The following is a 15,161-nucleotide window of genomic DNA, read 5'->3' on the forward strand; positions in this document are numbered from 1 at the left end:
TTGCCGGGGAGATGCTTGTGGGAGATGCCTCCAGGGACCTTGGAGGATGGGAAGGAGAAGGAATGGTAGAAATTAGGTGCTTACCTATCTCTTGGGAAGAGGCCAAGATACTCATTTCCCCACTGATGATTCAGGGAAGTCTTTTGGTCACTTCTGTGAAGAGCAGCACAGGATGGGAGGTACAGCCTGAGGCTGGGAAATGAGGAGCCCATGGTGTCTCCTGGGCACTGGTGGCGCGACAATGCTTTGGAAGGAGGAAAGGAAGAGCCGGTGTCAGTGAGGCGTTGCTGGGCTGGGGAGTGACTCCATTGCACAAGGCAGGAAGGGTGGTGTTCAGGTCCCAGCGGCATCCCGCGGGTCGGCTGGGGGAGGCAGCTCCATCCAGCAGGTTTGGTGACATCTGGAGAGGCACAGCATCAGTGAGCATGTCCCTGCCCCATGTTGCTGTGCTGGGTGATGAGGTGACAGGGCTGCTGGTCCCCAGGATGCTCCCATGCTGGATTGGGATCCTTGCCTGACCTTGGAAGCACAGGGTGGCATATTTCACCCTCCCAGAGGAGCATCTCTATGCCCCTGGCAACCTGGGTGCTGGGATGGAGCCAAGCATGCCCCCTTTAGAGGGCAGCCAGGGCTGGAGATGTCCCCACAGACCCTCCAAAAATTCAGTTTGATTCCAGGTGGCCATCTTCCTTTGTCTTGTCTCCCTCCAGCTGGCACCAGGGACCTGGTGGACCTGGCCCAGTGGACCTGGCCTGCATGCCAGAGATCGCCATTTTCTAGAGACGGGTGCCTGGCTGGCTGGGGCACCCAGAAGGACCCGGGTGCTGTGTGCTGATCCCAGCCTCTCTCCCCAGGAATCTCTCACCTTTCACACCCACTGTCTCCCGCAAGACTGGCTCCAGGGTCAGTAGGATGTTCTCAATGTCCCACAAGTCCCCACCACCCAAGGTGCCTCAGCCCAACCGCCTGGACGAGGTCTACGAAGCTCTCAAGAAGGGCTTGACGTAAGTGCTGGGTGGGTGGAGGCTGAGAGCTCCTGAGGGGCATGGGGACAGCTTGTGACATGGCTTGGGGTTGGCAGCTCTCTGCTCCCACCAGGCAGCGACATGCTAGGTCTCTTCGGCACGTTGCCTTGGTGTCCCAGATTGTGTGGGGTCCCACATCCCACCACATCCCTTGTAGAGGAATATATGGGTTCCCACACCTGCGTGCTGGAACAGGGAGTGGGGATGTGTTGCCACGTGTGCTGAGTTGGTGTGGGCTGTGGGGAGCAGGAAGCGCTGGACACAGCATCCCAACCTGACCCCCATGGTGTGGTTGCCCCCAGAGCCTACCTGGAGGTGCACCAGCTGGAACTGGAGAAGCTCAGCACACAGATCCGTGAGTCCAAGAGGAATTCACGCCTGGTGAGTGCTGCTTGGGAAGAGCCTTATGGGGAGTGGTGCTTTGGGTAAACAGCTGGGCTTGTGGGCACAGCTGGGACAACTTGTGGTCCATCTGTGCCTGGGGCGGAGCCCATGTCTGTGGGGTTGTAGGGGCCAGCCCAGGCTCTGGTGTTGGGGCTCCCATCCCTCTGTCATGCACTCTCCAGCCCTGGCTGGGTGCTGCATGTCCCACTGTTGTGCTATGGGTGGTGGATGCCATGTGCTGGGTCTTCTTTGGGTGGGCAGAGCTGGCTTTGTGCTACATCTTGTCCCTCTCATCTTTTCTCCAGGGCTTTCTCTACGATCTGGATAAGGTAAGTGGGATCAGTGTCTCATCCCCCTTGTGTTGCCCTTCCTTGTGCCTGGGATGTGCTACTGCCAGCCTCGCTCTGCTAGCACTGCCGTGCTGCCTTGTCCCCTGGGAAGGAGAGTGTCTGGGGTTCTGCAGGCAGGATGGTCCAGGTGGGCAGGGGTTGAAGCAGAGATGATCTTGTAACCCCTTTCAGGCAAACAGAAGTTGTTGTTAGTGAGTGCAGGGCATGGGTTAGCTCACAGGCTGGGAAAAAAGCACCCTGGAGCCTGGCTTGGCTCCTGGAGGACCTTCTGGTGCATGGGAGTCTGGAGGAGGCTGCAGCACATGGGTGCTTCCCACTGGCTGCCGCCCTGCAGCTCCCAGTCCCAGTGCAGGGGACGCAGAGGCCACATTGTGACCCGTGGCTCCTCCACAGAAGGGCTGCATTGCCGCTCACACCATCTCCTCTGCTTTTCCAGCAAGTGAAGTCAATCGAGCGCTTCCTGCGTCGCCTGGAGTTTCATGCCAGCAAGGTGAGAGCTGGGGCAGTGCTGGGGTGGCCGTGCTGTCCCCAGCCCTGCCCCTCCCTGCAGCTCGGGCCTGTCCTTGCAGATAGATGAGCTGTATGAGGCTTACTGCATCCAGCGGCGGCTCCGTGATGGAGCCCACAACATGGTCAAGGCTTACAGCACAGGCTCGCCAGGCAGCCGGGAGGCACGCGAGAGCCTGGCCGAGGCCAGCAAGGGCTACAAGGAGTACACAGAGGTGAGGCAGCTGGCTGGGTGAGCTGGCAGGGTGCTGAGTCCATGGGTGGCTGCTCATCCATCTGTCTGTTCCCAGAACATGTGTCTGTTGGAGAATGAGCTGGAGAGCCAGCTGGGCGAGTTCCACATCCGGATGAAAGGTACCGTGTCCTGCTCCATCCCTGTCCCGCTGCCTGCCTGCCTGCCTGCTGCCTGCTGACGCCCCTCTGCCTTCTCTTGCAGGATTGGCAGGCTTTGCCCGGCTTTGTGCTGGTGACCAGTATGAGGTTGGTGGGACCATATGGGTTGGGTTCTGCTCTTCCTCTGCCCTCTTGTCCTTGGGGTGTCTGAGGGGTGTAGGTGGGTGCTGGCGTGGAGGGCATGTTGCAGGGTGGTGGTGGGTGGCATGGGTCCCTGGCCATGCCTAGGGACCCATGCCATCACTCTGGGGTCATGTCTCCCCCATGCTCATACCTCTGCATCCCCAGATCTTCATGAAGTATGGACGGCAGCGGTGGAAGCTGCGAGGGCGCATCGAGGTGAACAGCAAGCAGGTGTGGGACAGCGAGGAAATGGTTTTCTTACCCCTCGTCACTGAGTTCCTCTCCATCAAGGTATAGTGCATAAAAGGACAGGGATGGGGTGGGCCAGCTGTCCCCCTGCATCATAGAGTCATTTAGGTCAGAAAAGACCTCTGTGATCATCAAGTCTAGCTGTTAACCTAGAACTGCCAATCCCACCATTAAACTGTGTCCCCAAGTGCCACATCCACATATTTTTTGAACATTTTCGGGAATGGTGATTCCACCACTTCCCAGGGCTTACTTCCAGCACCTCACCTAAACATCACTCTCACTGGCCCATGGTTTCATTTCCTCCTCTCCTTCCTCTCTTCCTTCTCCAGGTGACGGAGCTAAAGAGCCTGGCCAACCATGTTGTTGTGGGCAATGTGTCCTGTGAGACCAAGGACCTCTTTGCAGCTCTGCCCCAGGTAGTGGCTGTGGATATCAACGACCTGGGCACCCTCAAACTCAGCCTGGAGGTGACCTGGAAGTGAGTACCTCAGCAAGCATTGCTGGTGGCAGATGACAGTGCAGGGGATGCCCAGCAAGAGATGACCTGCCCCATTCTGTCTCCCATCCCAAAACCGGGCTGTAATTATAGAAAACCAGAGCTGGTCTGGAGGGGGTCCTGGTGTCTTGAGATCCCCCGGGCTGGTGCATACCCCTCACCTCCCTGCTGTCTTCCCCAGCCCCTTCGACAAGGATGACCAGCCCTCAGCAGCCAGCACTGTCAACAAGGCTTCCACAGTGAACAAGAGGTTCTCCACCTACAACCAGAGTCCGCCTGACACGCCGTCCCTGCGGGAACAGGCATTCTATGTAAGTGTGCATCAGACAGGGCTGCTCAGGAGACATGGCCAGTGGAGGGGTCCACACAGGGATGTGCCTAGGCAACGTCTGAGAGGGTGGCACAGCTCAGGGATGGGTAGGCAGCTCCTTCCTCTCCAGCCATCCCACCAGGACTCCCCAGTACCGGCTCCTCCTCCTCCCTCCCACGTTCACAGCTCCTCTTCTCTCTGCCCAAGAGCCCGGAGCGGGCAGCTGACAAGCGTGGTTGGTCCTTGCTGGACATCTTTCGGGAGACACTCTTCGAGAAGCTGTCTCAGAGCTGCTCCTGCGGCGATGTCTCCTCGGCCGAGCTCGGGAGATGGCCGCAGCAGGGCCGCGTAAGTGCGGGGCTGGAGCAGGCCAGTAGCTTAGCCCAGCGCTGTGGCCATCCCGCTGTAGCTGTAGCCGGTCCTTGTCTCCTACTCACTATCCCTCGCCGATGCCCAAAGGCCTGATTCTGCCAGGCTGGGTCTGGCTCATCCTGCAGAGCTACTCCCCAAGCTAGGGGAACCTGGGTTCACCTCCGTGCAATAGTTGGGCTCTAGTGAGTAGACAGCTTCTCCGTGTCCCCGCGCTGGTGGCATTGGTGTGGTACTGGTGATGGTGCTGGTGAGATGGTGCTGGTGTGACAGTGCTGGTGTGGCACTGGTGTGATGCTGTCATGGTGCTGGTGTGACTAATGTGGAATTGGCTTGGCATTGGTTCAGTGATGGTGAACCACAAAATTGGTGTGGTGGCCAGTGCTGTCCCCACCAGCTGGTGCTGGAGCTGTTGCTGTCCTTGCAGCTATGGTGGTTGGTGTCCTTGGCTCCATGTGTTGCATCCCACTGTGCTGAGGGACTGCTGGCACCCCAAGGCTCCAGGACTTATGGGGCTGTTCATGGGGAGCTGGATTGCCTTCTGGCATTGGGTGGGATCCAGAGCTGGAAGCTGCCAGGTGTTTGCTGACCATCCTGCTGTGTCAGCAGAGCCATGGCAGCCTCAGTGCCCTCCAGCTCAGATCAATCCTCAACCCTGCCCGTTTGACATGCAGACAGCTGGAGGAGATGGGGCAGCAGGAGCAGGGTCTTAGCTGACACCATTCTCCCCCTCTCTAGAATATGCTGCGGCGCCAAGAGGAGCTGGAGAACGGCACAGCCTGGTCCATCTCCTCTGAGTCCTCAGATGACTCCTCCAGTCCCCAGCTGTCCAGCAGTGCCCGCCATGCCACACACAAGCCCATCGTGCAGCCTGAGGTGCAGGCCTCCGCCCCTGCCATCGAGATCTCCTTCTCCCAGCAACCAGAGGAGGCTGACGCCATGCTTGGGGCCTGTGGCAGCAGCGTCCCCTCTGCTGGGAGTCAGCCAGAGGAGCCGAACAGCCGTAAGAAGGAGACAGTGGCCAACGGGCATGTGCCCTACTCCCGGACTCTGAGCCACATCAGTGAGGCCAGCGTGGATGCCACAATGGAGGTCAAGACTGTGGAAAGCCCTTGGGAGCCTGCGCCCAGCACGGAGGACACAGGGATGGGCGAGCAAGATGCACACCCTCTGCCTGGTGCTGCAATGGCAGCTGCTGTGGCAGGGCAGGACAGGGCCACTGAGGCCAAGCCTCGTGCCTCCGTGGCATGGGCAACCTCCTGCGAGGAGGAGGCTGGCAGTGCAGAGCCAGTGCAGAGCCAGGCGCCAGCACAGAGTGACTATGGCACCGGGATCCCCACAGCACTGGCACAAGCCTCTGCAGAAGAGAGGCCCGTCCCAACCCCACCACTTCCCACCAGCGTCCCTGAGGTGCCACGGGGGAAGATGGTGGATTCAGGTCTGGAGGAGGCAATTGGCCTCCTAGGCTCAGCTCTGGATGACTATCGGGGACAGTTCCCAGAGCTGCAGCCCCTCGAACGGGAGCTCAAACGTCTGGAGGAGATGCTGCTGGTGAGGGGCTCCCAGGGGTGTCATGGGGTGAGGGTGACAGGGTCATCCTGGCTGGCAGTACCTGGGGATGATGGGGACAGGGCCAGCCATGGTGGCAGTGCTCAGAGGCAATGGAGACAATACCACCCCCGCTGGCAGTACCCAGGGGTGATGGGGATGGGGCCATCCATGATGGCATAGCCTGGTAATGCAGGTGGCAGGACTGTCTTGTGTGGTGAGCCAGGATCCAACTCCACATGCCTTCCTCCACAGCAGAAGCAAGGTGTCTTCCTCAGCCGGGCCTCTAGCATCAGCCTGACAGTGGAGCATGCACTGGAGAGCTTCAGCTTCCTCAACACCTCTGACATGGAGGACTCAGAAGGCTCTGAGGAGGAGCATCTCCAAGATGAGAGGTGCACAGTGGGGCTCATGGCATGGGGCACAGGGCAGGAAATGGCCTGGGGCAGTTGAAATGGGGGATGTTCAAGGGTGCCCAAGCATATTTAGACCTGTTCGTCACAGCTTAGGGAAGGTCTAGGTCAAGAACCAGCAGTACCTGGTCCTTCTGGTGGCACAATGTCACCCTGCAGGTCTGCATGAGGGGTGGGATGGAGGCAGTCCTTATACCTCTGGGACTTGTCCTCTGCCCTGTGTGTGGGGAAAGGCCAGGTCCAGGTGTCCTGTGCTGATCCACGGCCTTGATCTCTCCCTGGCTTGCAGGAGGGCTGGCAGACCTCTGCGCAGCAGCAGGGCCCCCAGCGCTGGCGAGATGGGGGCAGATGACACCGGAATGTGCAGTGGTTCTGAGGCCAGCACTGATCCCATGAGCACTGGCAATGAGTTCCTGGATAAAGCTCTGGTGCTTCACCTCAACAACTGCAACCGCCTGCTGCTGGTGAGGACTGGGGTGGGATATGGCAGCAGGGGACACCCTGGGGTAGGCTGTATGTATCCCCTTGAAGGGGGTCTTGCTGCAGCCGGGGGGCTGTGATGTGGGCAGTGAGCTCTGTCCCTGATGTCTCTGGTTTGGTTGTGCCTTGCAGAAGCTGGGCACCTTTGGTCCCCTGCGGTGCCAGGAGATGTATGCTCTGGACAGGCTCCTGCGGGAATCCCAGGTGCTGGAAATCGTGTGCCAGCTGACAGAGGAGCGCGCAGGAGCAGCCAGCTCGGCCGCTGATGGTAAAGAAACAAAGCTGAGGGGACCCTCTGTGCCATTGTCCCGTCGTGGGCATGGCTGGGCAGCGACAGACCATGCCAGACAGAGGGCAGGAGTCACCTGCCTGCTGCTGTGGCCTCGGGGAGGTCTGACAGTGCCTGTCCCCACAGTGGTGCAGTTCTCGACACGGAAGGAGGGCGTGCTGCCCCTTTGGGACCTCTGTGTGGAAGTGCCCAATGTCTACACCTGCCCTGTGGAGCGGTTCCTGCAGGTGCTCAGTGCCCAGTATGCAGCTCCCATCAGCGAGCAGCACGCTGGTTTGGCTGATGCTGGTGAGTGGGTGCCCAGGGGTGTTTGGGGAGTTGCCAGCCTGACTCAGTGACCATCAGTGGGAGGATATGGGTGCCAGCAGCTCCAGAGAGGAGTGACCATGGCTGCTGCACACTGTGATCCTGATTCTTTCCCACAGTGTGTGTGAAGCTGGTGGAGGATGTGCTGAATCGGCGGCTGCCCCGGCGGCCCGGCAGTGCCCAGAGCGAGCAGGTCACCATCTTCCAGTACTGGAGCCACTTTGAGTCGCTCGGTGCCCTGGTGCTTGACACCTACATGATGGAGCTGGCAGAGGAAGGTGAGTGTTCTCTCCCTCCTTAAGTCCTGGGATGGGGTGCCAAAGTATCACCATAGTGATTGATCACCCTGCCGCAGTGCCATGACCATTCAAGGGCATCACCAAGAGGCTCAGCCATTCTTGGAGTGGGCAAGTCAGTCTGATCTAGAGTGCAGCCCAGTCCCATGCTGCATTTCCATATCCTTGCTGTAGGTCCCCCAGTGTCGTGGGGAGCAATTCCATGCATTGGCACTTTGTGTAGGGCCCATTCTGCCCAGCATGGATCCAAGGTGCCTGGGGATGGGTGGCAGGGGTGTGGGGCAGTGCTGTGTGACTCCCCACACCTTGGATGGCTTCCTGCAGCACTGCTGGCACAGAACCTCAACTCGGATGACCAGGACGTGGTGCTGCGTGCCCTGAAGCGCATGCCCGAGGGCCGCCTGAAGAAGGAGGGACTGAAGGCACTGAGCCTGCTCCTCGTGGAGGGCAACAGCAAGGTGGTGAGCGCCGTGTCAGCCCAGCTCCGCAGCCTGGCAGAAAACCCCCGCTTCCGCCAACGGGTACGTGCTGGGCAAGCCAGGGATGACGTGGGCTGGTGCCACAGCCTCCAGGGTGCTGCCCCTGGTCTGCTACAGATGGTGGCACTGACTCCCCCATCTCTCCCAGGCCCTCGTGTGTTTCCTGGAGCAGCTGGAGGATGAGGAGGTGCAGACACGTGTAGCAGGGTGTGCGGCGCTGGGCTGCTTGAAGGTGAGGGATGTGGGGAGGAGGCAGCAGGGCTGCATGTTCCAGGGAAAGAGAAAACACAATGAGGAGGAAAAGAAAGAGGATGAGGGGCTTTTCTGCACCATGGGGCTGCAGCGTCCTGTGCTACCGTCCTATTCTGGCTGTGTTCCTGCTCCAGCCTTGACAGCCAAAACTCATTTCCTTGTCTCTTCTGCAGGCAAAGGAGAGCATTGAGCAGCTGGTTTACCTGTGCCAAACCGACAAAGAGCCTGTGCGGGAGGCAGCCAAGCAGAGCCTGATGCTGTGCGGTGAGTGTCCTACTGCTTCTCTGCTTGCTCCCCACCCACAGCATCCCAAGTGGCATCTCCTGGTGCCAGCAGTGCTCACGGGAAATGGGGCTCCATGGCTACCCCACGCACTCTGGTTCATTATGCCCCAAGTTCTGCCAGGCAAGAGCAAGCTGGCAGCGAGGGCCAGGCATCCTGTAGCCACAGCACTAAGCCTGGTTGTTATTTATTATTTGCTAGATGGCCCTGAGAGAACCATCTGAGTGTGTTTCTAGGCCTCCAGATCGTGGCAGCTGCTGCACAGGTTGGGACACGTGAGCTGTCCTCGTACCCCTTGTCCCTCCTCCGGCTGCTTTGCTCACGAATGTCTCTGTCTTAGAGCCTGTCAGCTGTGTCACATTTTGGAGTCTGTGTGTCTTGGTTGTTGATAGTGCACATCCCACTGGCACCCTGACACATGTAGATGCCTTGTGTCCTATGTCCCAGCAGATTGTCCATGTCACCATCTCTTGCTGGGGATGGCCGCTGCGGGCAGATTTGCAGGCAGAGCTCAGAGTGAGCCTGTAGCATGGATGTGTGCATCCCTGTGTGTGCCTGGGGGTTCTTGGGGAGCCCTTGTGACCCCCATGCCAGTGCATGCAGATATGCATAGCTGTTGGAGCCACCAGAGCTGGCACAGCCCTGAGCACTGGTACCTTGGCCCCAAGTGAGGCTCTCCACAAGCCAACAGTTCTGCAGCCGAAACACAGATTAACCCTGTCCCGCATGGGCAGCTGAGAATGGGATTTGCAACCTCTGAATTGGGAGCTCTGGGGACTTTTTGATCCAGATCCCAGCTGGGACCTGCCATGGGGTGTGCTTTAGAGAACGAGAGAGGTTTCCATGCTGTGGCCATAGCACGCAGGCTCAGCTCTACCAGGTATTAGGCATGGTTCCCTGGAAAGGCCAGGGTAGGTGGCCAGGGATTAGCAGGGGACAGAACTTCTGCAGTTTGTATCGCTGACCGTGGCATGTACTTGCAGGGGAAGATGGTAAATCAGCTCACCGGCGACTGGAGGAGACCCTGGATAGCCTCCCGCGGATCTTTGCACCAGCCAGCATGGCCAGTACAGCTTTCTGAGACCCACGCACACCCACCTGCCATCCCTGAGGGCAAAGGCACTGCTGGGCCACCCGGGCTTGCACGGACTGGGGACCCGGCAGCTCCGCTCCCGGCAGCACACCACAGTATTACCCCGCCCGCCCGCCGGCAGCTCGCCATGGCCGCACACTGCCTTACAGAGCACCGCTTCCCTGTCCCCGGCCACCGGCCCCACGGGTGCCACCTCCACACCACTGGGCAGGGGGCTCGCTGCACATCCCACCCTCGGATCGCTATTTAAGTACCCAGGAAGTCCATCCTTCCTGTCCCCCTTGTCCGCTACAGCTGCCAGGACTGGGGTGGTGGGGAGAGGATTTCTCTGCCTCCTCTTGCCTTCCTCTTGCTCGAGGGCATGCGCCCTGTCTCGGGAGGACCTGCACTTTGGAAACCTCGCTGTTTCTTTCCAGGAGCTGCCAGGGCTATGGGGACTGCTGCCCTCTGCCACCTGGAGTCCCCAGGACTTAAATAAAATGAAATATAAGATATTAATATATTCTGCTGGCGTTTCTTCTTTCCAGCTCCACGTGCTCCTGTCCCTCCCTGGCTTGTGGCTGTAGGGAGTGTAGTGAGATGTGGCCTCAGCCCAGAGCCTTTCCTGGCCTGTTGGAAAGTGCTGTGGAGGGCAGGGGCAGGAGGAGTGATAGAGAGACGGACAGATGGATGGACAGAAGCTGCCACCTTTTTTTTTGTTTGTTTTGTTTTATTTTTTATTTACAGATTTTTGCAGAAAAACAAAAGCAAAAAATTCTTTTCTATATTGTCTCTATAAATCTATATATAATGTAATTACAGAGAATGACTAATTTTGATTTTAAAGCAGAAATAAAAACCTTTAAAGAGCATTGGTGTCACTGTAAGGGTGTTTCTTTGGCCCCAGTGCCCTGGGGCAGGGCAAGTTGGGTGTCAGCATAGCTGTCTGGAAGGTGACAGGGGATGCCATGGGAAATAATTGTGATTTCTGGCCCTGCAACTCAGCCAAATGTTGCCAAAATTTGGCTGCTGGGCATGGGACGCATCACCCAAGGTAGTAGGAGGTGGCCACACAGGGTGGGGACCACCAAAACCAGGGCTGCCCTGGGAATGGAAACAGCCCTGTGTGTGTGTGTAAATCCACACGTTCCCCATCTCCAGCTGCTGTTGGTTATCTAGGCCCTGACTTCCAGTTTGGACCAGTAAGGACCCCTGTCCAGCACTGGAAGCAGATTGCAGCAGCTGTGGTGGCCAGGCCATGTTCCCAAATGTTCCCACACCGGATGGGTGTGACAGGGAATGCTAAACCACCCTGTGAGCTGCTCTGCCTAACTGGCTGTGCCTTGTCCCAGGATATCCGCTGTCCCCACCTCACTGTGTGAGGGACACATCACTGGGCTGGGAGGGAGGCTGCTCTCTGTGTCCCCCCTTGCTGCTCGTCCCTCACCATATCTCCAGCCTGAGGCTGGAGGTTTTTGTGCCCCTCCTGTGCAGCTCCTCAGCACCGAGCTGCTGGATTTTTAGAGGCTTGCTGGGAAGGAAGCACTGTTTCCTCTGGCTCTCCCAGGAACTTTGTCCTCTTGGTGGCTGTGACAACATGGTGCAGCAGCATGGTGGGAGCCACCTCCCTGACACTCACAACACGATTGGTTCTCACTGCTTTTATTAAATTTCCTGAGTTCAGTGGCCTTGGCAGCATGTGGCTGGTGACACGGAGCCTTCTGCCCCACCAAGGAGGAGGTGGCACCAGGCTACAAATTGCACGGCAGAGTGCTGGGTCTTGTGCTACCTCCCGACTAGGCAGAAAGGGGGGATCCTGGATATTTCTGCCTGCATCATGAAGTAGGGCTGCTGGGGCCCTTGCTCCTATACCCTGCATGGTGTTACTGTGGGGCTGGGGGCCTCCAGAACTGCTCTCCCCTCTTATCTGTGATGTTGCTCTGTGGTTTCGCTGGTGATTTTTTTAAGCGTGTATCGTTTGCCTTCCTCTCCTCAAACCCTGCCCATCACCTTCTGCTGGTTTAAATCCCTGAACATCCAGCATGATGGTGCACCTGGGAAAGAATAATTCCATGCACCAGTACCTGGTGGGGGCCTACCTGCTGGGAAGCAGCTCTGCAGAGAAGGACCAGGGAGTCTCAGTAGACAAGAAGCCATCCCTTAGCCAGCAGTGTGCCCTGGGGACCAAGAAGGCCACTGGTAACCTGGGATGTATTAGGAAGAGCTTTGGCAGCAGGGCAAGATCCTGCCCCTCCACCCCTAGTGAGGCCATATCTGGAATGCTGTGTCCAGTTCTGGGCTCCTCAGTACAAGAGAAACATGGAGTTCTTGGAGCAGATCCAGCAGAGGGATACAAAGATGATTAAGGAATTGGAACATCTCTCTTACAAGGAAAGACTGAGGGAGCTGGAGCTGTTCAGCCTCGAGAAGTTACGACTGAGAGGGGACCTCATCAATGTCAGTATCTGCAGGGAGGGTGCCAGAGGATGGATCAGGCTCTGCTCAGTGATGCCCACCAACAGGACAAGAGGCAATGGGCAGAAACTAATGCACAGGAAGTTCCACATGAAAATGAGGAAGAACAACTTCACTGTGTGGGTGACCACACAAAGGAACAGGTTGCCCAGAGAGGGTGTGGAGTCTCCCTCACTGGAGGTATTAAAAAACCATCTGGACACAATTCTGTCCAATGCCCTCTAGGATGACCCCTTGAGCAGAGAGGTTGGACCAGATGACCCACAGTGGTTCCTTCCAACCTTACTATTCTGTGATTTTTTATCCCCCACCAGGCATGGACAAGACCCTCCCTTCCAACCCTTCATTTTTCCAGCTCTCATGACAGCTGTTCCAATCCCTTAATCATCTTAGTGGCCTGTATGGTCCTGGGAGGAGAGTAGTTCAGAGCAGCAAAGATGCCCCCAAAAGCAGCAGAGACAGGGACAGCCCCCCAGTTCTGCCAGCCACCTGTGCCAGAGCAGGGGCACTGTCATCACCAGTGGAGCAGGGGATTTATAGTTCCCAAGCCAAGCAAGGCCCATCCATCGGTGCTTCCCTGGGTTTCTAAGTGTATCCCAAGAGGCTGCAGCCTTCACTTCCTCCTTCCTCACTGTAGCACAGCTTTTTGGGGCTGGCTCAGGCAGAATGTAGCATATTGTGGTGCATGTGATCCCATCTGGGACATCCCCTCAGCATGACCACTTCTGGATGCAGTTTTATCTGCAGATGGGATTGCAGGGAGGGCTAACCAGGAGTATACTGCTGTATCACTCATTCCTTAGCCTTCTTCCACCTGCTTTGGGGGGCTGGACAAGCTCCAGGAGGAAAGCACAGTGCTTTTTCCAAATCACTGCATCATACTGTCAGCTTGAGCAGCAAGAGATGAGGGATGTAGGTCCCAGCTGGCACATGCAACTGCAGACAAGAGCACCTGAGAGGTGGAAAGTGGCCCAGCCCTGTCACACGTTTGATTTGGTTTCTTTTCCCCTTGCAATAACTGCTGAAAAAAAAAAAAAAACAACAGCCCAGTGCCCCAGTGGCCAAAGCCATGAATTTAATTCACTCACCTACCTGGGTGTTCTCTTTGCCCTGCCAAAACCTTGTCCCCTGCCTGCAGCACAATTCCACTTTCCAAGATAAGCTACACCTTGACTGAAGAGATCAGAGCAGAAAAGCAGACTTCTGTCAGGGTAGGCAGGGAGCTGCAGGCCAGGACAAAATGACTGCTCCTGGAATTGCAAGGAATAATCCCATTATTTATGTGTCTGTAAGAACATGTGGGAAAAAAACTCAAACAGATTAACTTAAGAATCTGTTGCCCAGCCCCTTGCTGTGAACGGGTCTGTGCTGGCATTGCCAAAGACCTCAGCCCTATGGACACCACCAGGTCACCTGAAATTGCAGGACTGCCATTTCCACAGGATGGAACTTCACACAAAAGGTCTTGATTTTCAGACCCCTCAGCTTCATGGGTGAACTCCCTGGGAGCCACTTTCACAGCACACAGGGACAGACACAGCAGTGCAGAGCACGTTTTGCGGCAGCATTTGTTATTTCAAAGGAGACAGTGTGCCAGCACCGCGTTTGTCAGCCAAATCTGTGTCAGCACTTAAAACATCCCCCTCCCGTACGGACGTGCTTGTGCTCAGCAGCTACTTGCTTTTCTTGTAGGAGCTGCAGCCCGTGGGAGGGTGTCTGTGTCACAGTTACATTATCCATGTGCTCTGGCTAGGGGAAGATGTTCCTTTTCCCTGCTTACTGCTGGTTTTGCTTTTCTTCCTTTTAATTGGAAGGGTGCATACGGATTCTGGAGCATTCTGCGGTATCGCTTTTTACCTGTCAGTCTGGGGAAAGTGTTCTGAGGAGCCCCTGAAGGCCATCAGCACAATGTTCCCTGCTCTTGCACAGCATCCAGGCTGGTGCAGCTGCCTGTGTTTGACACAAGAGCAGCCACCAGCCAGAATGACCCCAAGGAGACGCTGCCACTTTGTGGCACCACAAGCTCCAATCAGCCCTTGCGTTAGAAATCACTTAAATCTTGATGCAAAGTCCTTTTTGGAGGTTGCAGTTTATGACTCTCCGGTCTGAGCAATCTTGAAGTTGGACCTCCCACCTTTTCCCAGGCTTGTGGGAAATCGTGTTTCCAAGGCACTCACTGGGACACTTAGAGATTATTGGAACAGCTAAGAAGCGTGAGCTGAACCACAGCAAAGCAACAGCCTCCTCATGAGCACTGACGTGTTCCTTGCAGGGCTGTCAGGCACATCTGTATGGGCTTGTTCTCCAAGGACCACTCCTGGGGCATCAGCTGGGGCCTTGTTTCACAGAGACACCAAATGGTGCTCTAGGCAGCCTTCAAAATTTAATTTAATGCTCTCAGCCTCGACTACTGCCTTCCTTAGAGCTGACTCTGAGTGGTGACTCCTGAGGGATTGTGAAGGTGATGGAAGCACAGAGCTGGAATGAGGAGGGTGAGCCCACCCAGGGCCTCAGCAAGGTGTTCGGGAGCCCCTTGGCTTCAGTTCTTTCCATTGTGCTCATGGGCAAGGTGTCTCTGGGAAAGGCCTCGCTCAGGCAACTTTTCTAGAAAGAGCATCTGCCTCTGGGTGTCTCATTTGGACAGGCTCAGAGACCGATACTCAGGAGCAGTCACGGTTAGGACAGAGGCTGGGGATTTGAATTCCCTGCAAATCGGCTCAAAAGCGCCTCCAAGTGAGGAAACCCAGGATCAGTAGGGCAGAGCCCCAGCACTCGCTGGTGGATAGCCCGGGACGCTCCTAGCAGAAGTCCACGAATAGGTGCTTGCCAGGAAAAAACCTTCTGCTTCCGGAGCTGCGACATTCCTACTAGAAAGATGCGATCGTTTGCTGTGGAATGGCTCAAACAAAAGGCAAGAAGGATCATTAGCAACCATTTACACCCTGCCCTAGGTGGGTATTCGAAGAAGCTAAGAGAGAGTTTGACACACAGCCACTGCTCTTCTCCATTTTGATTCGTGCCTGAGCTAAATTTTGAGCTTAAAGCAAGATTCATGGCTAC

General features: G+C 56.7%; 1 protein-coding gene across 4 annotated transcripts in view; it reads left to right on the forward strand.

Moving 5' to 3' along the window:
* The window catches only part of RIPOR1 (RHO family interacting cell polarization regulator 1), a 31,465-nt gene extending 20,969 nt beyond the window's left edge, over positions 1-10,496 (forward strand). For all 4 annotated transcript variants that reach the window (XM_041458735.1, XM_041458736.1, XM_041458734.1 and 1 more), the window contains 20 exons: positions 855-1,004; positions 1,328-1,406; positions 1,715-1,738; positions 2,196-2,249; positions 2,329-2,481; positions 2,557-2,620; positions 2,703-2,746; positions 2,948-3,073; positions 3,364-3,512; positions 3,712-3,841; positions 4,948-5,760; positions 6,013-6,152; positions 6,460-6,634; positions 6,783-6,918; positions 7,066-7,227; positions 7,365-7,523; positions 7,866-8,062; positions 8,169-8,252; positions 8,446-8,536; positions 9,538-10,496. In XM_041458735.1, coding sequence (XP_041314669.1) covers positions 855-1,004; positions 1,328-1,406; positions 1,715-1,738; positions 2,196-2,249; positions 2,329-2,481; positions 2,557-2,620; positions 2,703-2,746; positions 2,948-3,073; positions 3,364-3,512; positions 3,712-3,841; positions 4,948-5,760; positions 6,013-6,152; positions 6,460-6,634; positions 6,783-6,918; positions 7,066-7,227; positions 7,365-7,523; positions 7,866-8,062; positions 8,169-8,252; positions 8,446-8,536; positions 9,538-9,635 — 3,028 coding nt within the window. In that variant the 3' untranslated portion in view covers positions 9,636-10,496. The remainder of the gene's footprint in view (positions 1-854; positions 1,005-1,327; positions 1,407-1,714; positions 1,739-2,195; positions 2,250-2,328; positions 2,482-2,556; positions 2,621-2,702; positions 2,747-2,947; positions 3,074-3,363; positions 3,513-3,711; positions 3,842-4,947; positions 5,761-6,012; positions 6,153-6,459; positions 6,635-6,782; positions 6,919-7,065; positions 7,228-7,364; positions 7,524-7,865; positions 8,063-8,168; positions 8,253-8,445; positions 8,537-9,537) is intronic.
* The last annotated feature ends 4,665 nt before the right edge of the window (positions 10,497-15,161 follow it).

Source organism: Pyrgilauda ruficollis, unplaced genomic scaffold (assembly GCF_017590135.1).
Source record: "Pyrgilauda ruficollis isolate IOZ18807 unplaced genomic scaffold, ASM1759013v1 scaffold13, whole genome shotgun sequence".
In the NCBI taxonomy this organism is placed as follows: Eukaryota; Metazoa; Chordata; class Aves; order Passeriformes; family Passeridae; genus Pyrgilauda; species Pyrgilauda ruficollis.